The sequence below is a fragment of the Salvia splendens genome, chromosome 5 (assembly GCF_004379255.2).
Source record: "Salvia splendens isolate huo1 chromosome 5, SspV2, whole genome shotgun sequence".
NCBI classification, from domain to species: Eukaryota; Viridiplantae; Streptophyta; class Magnoliopsida; order Lamiales; family Lamiaceae; genus Salvia; species Salvia splendens.
The window spans coordinates 7,414,040-7,416,322 of NC_056036.1; the positions used below are offsets into that span (position 1 = coordinate 7,414,040).

General features: G+C 43.8%; 1 protein-coding gene across 1 annotated transcript; it reads left to right on the forward strand.

Moving 5' to 3' along the window:
- Positions 1-992: 992 nt before the first annotated feature.
- Positions 993-1,977, forward strand: LOC121803138 (putative zinc finger protein At1g68190). The gene is made up of 2 exons (XM_042202839.1): positions 993-1,498; positions 1,619-1,977. Exons 1-2 carry the CDS (start codon positions 1,124-1,126, stop codon positions 1,793-1,795), a joined length of 552 nt encoding a protein of 183 aa, XP_042058773.1. The 5' UTR covers positions 993-1,123; the 3' UTR covers positions 1,796-1,977.
- The last annotated feature ends 306 nt before the right edge of the window (positions 1,978-2,283 follow it).

The following is a 2,283-nucleotide window of genomic DNA, read 5'->3' on the forward strand; positions in this document are numbered from 1 at the left end:
AGTGTCAGGGTGTCGGTCCGACCATCAGTTTTGTCGCCAACGACAACCGACATGATATGGGCTACTACTTGGCGGATGGGATATACCCTAGGTGGCCCGTCTTTGTGAAGACGATCCGATGCCCATGAGATGAGAAGAAGGCCTACTTTGCAGCACGGCAGGAGTCGGCGCGCAAGGACGTGGAACGCGCATTTGGTGTGCTCCAGGCTAGATGGGCGGCAGTTAAGGGGCCAACGCGTTTGTGGCACGTCGACTGCATTGCTGATATAATGTACGCCTGTATAATCATGCACAACATGATTGTCGAAGATGAAGGTGGACAACTGACTGATTGGGCCAACGACGATAATGAAGCTGGTCCAAGCCACGGCGTAGCCGCCCCTAACGTACGGAGTGGGGTACCCCACGATGAAGACGGCCGCCTCCAAGCACATGCCGACATGCGCCAAACGGAAGCTCATATTCGACTCCAAAAGGATTTAATTGAAGAGTTATGGGCGCGGAGGACTGCACGACGTTAGTTTTTTTTTAATTATATAATTTTTTTTAATTAATGTACTTTTTAAATTTTATTAATATAAGTGAATTTTCTCGTTTTTGTGGCGTAAATTTAATTCTGTATATTGTGTGATTGTTAATTATTTCATTTTGTATATATTTGTTAATAGTGATTTGGATAGTATTATTAATGTTTCCCGTATATGTCTCGTAAATTAAATTCCGTATATTGTGTGATTGTTAATTATGTCATTTTATATAATTGTTATTAGTGATGTGGCTATTGATGTGGCTGGGCTATTTATGATGTGGCTAGGCTATGGCTGGGCTATTTATGATGTGGCAGGATAATTTTTAGTGTTGATGATGTGGCAGTGGCTAGGCTATGACTGGGCTATTGCTGGGCTATTCCTATTGTGGATGGCCCAACAGAAGTGTTTCCTTTTTGTATTCTTCTTCTACTTCTTCACACACCTTTTTCCTTCTTTCTCTCACATCAGTTACCAATTACCACTTTCTCTCCTATCTCTCCGCAACCGGAAAATTCCTTTCTTCTTTTATCCCTTGGATATCTCGAATCATATTCCTGATTCCTCTGCATCTCTTCACCTCAAGCAAACTCGCGATGAGGAGGTGTGAGCTGTGCAAAGCGAAGGCGCGGACGCACTGCGCGTCGGATCGGGCGAGCTTGTGCTGGGATTGCGATGCCTCCGTGCACTCGGTTAGCTTCCTAGTGGCGCGGCACTCCAGGAGACTTCTCTGCGACGTCTGCCAGTCGCCGATGCCGTGGACGGTCTCTGGCGGAAAGATCACCCCTACCGTTTCCGTCTGCGAACAATGCGCCGGTCAGGAACTGTGCGAAGGCAGCGGTGGAGGAGAATCGGAGGAGGACAATCAGATCGTTCCATGCTCACCGCTGCCGGCAGAGAGCTGCTCCAGCGACGATGAGGCGATTGACGGTGGAAACGTCGTCGTTTGGCGGAAGAAGATGAGAATTGAGGTTTGCTTTTATTTTATTTTATTTTGCTTTTTTCAGCTTTTGAGGAATCAGATTCGAAAAATTATTATTCATCTCGTGAGGGAATCGTGATTCGAGCTGTTGTGATACTGGTAACGGCAGGCGGATCGGAGCTGCGCGATGTCTCGGCGTGCTCCTCCGCCTTATGTGGCGGATTCGGGTGGTGTTAATGTGTGTGGATCGGGGATTTTGGATTCGCTGCGTATGCTCCACCGTGAAGATACGGGTTCGGGTCAACAAATGGTGGAGTACTCCGATTATTCTGGTCCGTCGATCTGAATTTCTACAAGAGTTGATGAGATTTGGTTGTGTATATAATTTCACTCATAAAAAACTTCTACTCCTATTTTGGAAAAACTACTACTGTATTAATCTGGGAACTCTGATTAGATTTGAGTTTTGGTTGAATTTAGTTTTGATTGTGATTTGGGGTTGAATTAATGCAGGGTATTTCTTTTTCATTTCAAAATTATCTTACTGCAAATATATGTATGCGTCACAATATTGATTGTGTTCATCTACTAACTATTTTCATAAAATAATCTTCATTAAGTTTATGGAACATGTGTATTTTAATTGATATAAATAATAAATAGACCCCATTAGTATTGATATCCAAATCCAAAATTTTGTTGGCAGTCCGCAATTTGCATGCATATATCATACTCCCTCCCCGTCCACGAATATGAGTCATGTTTTTCTATTTTAGTCCGTCCGCGAATAGGAGTCCTGATTCACTTTTATCATAAATGGTAATAGGGTCTCAC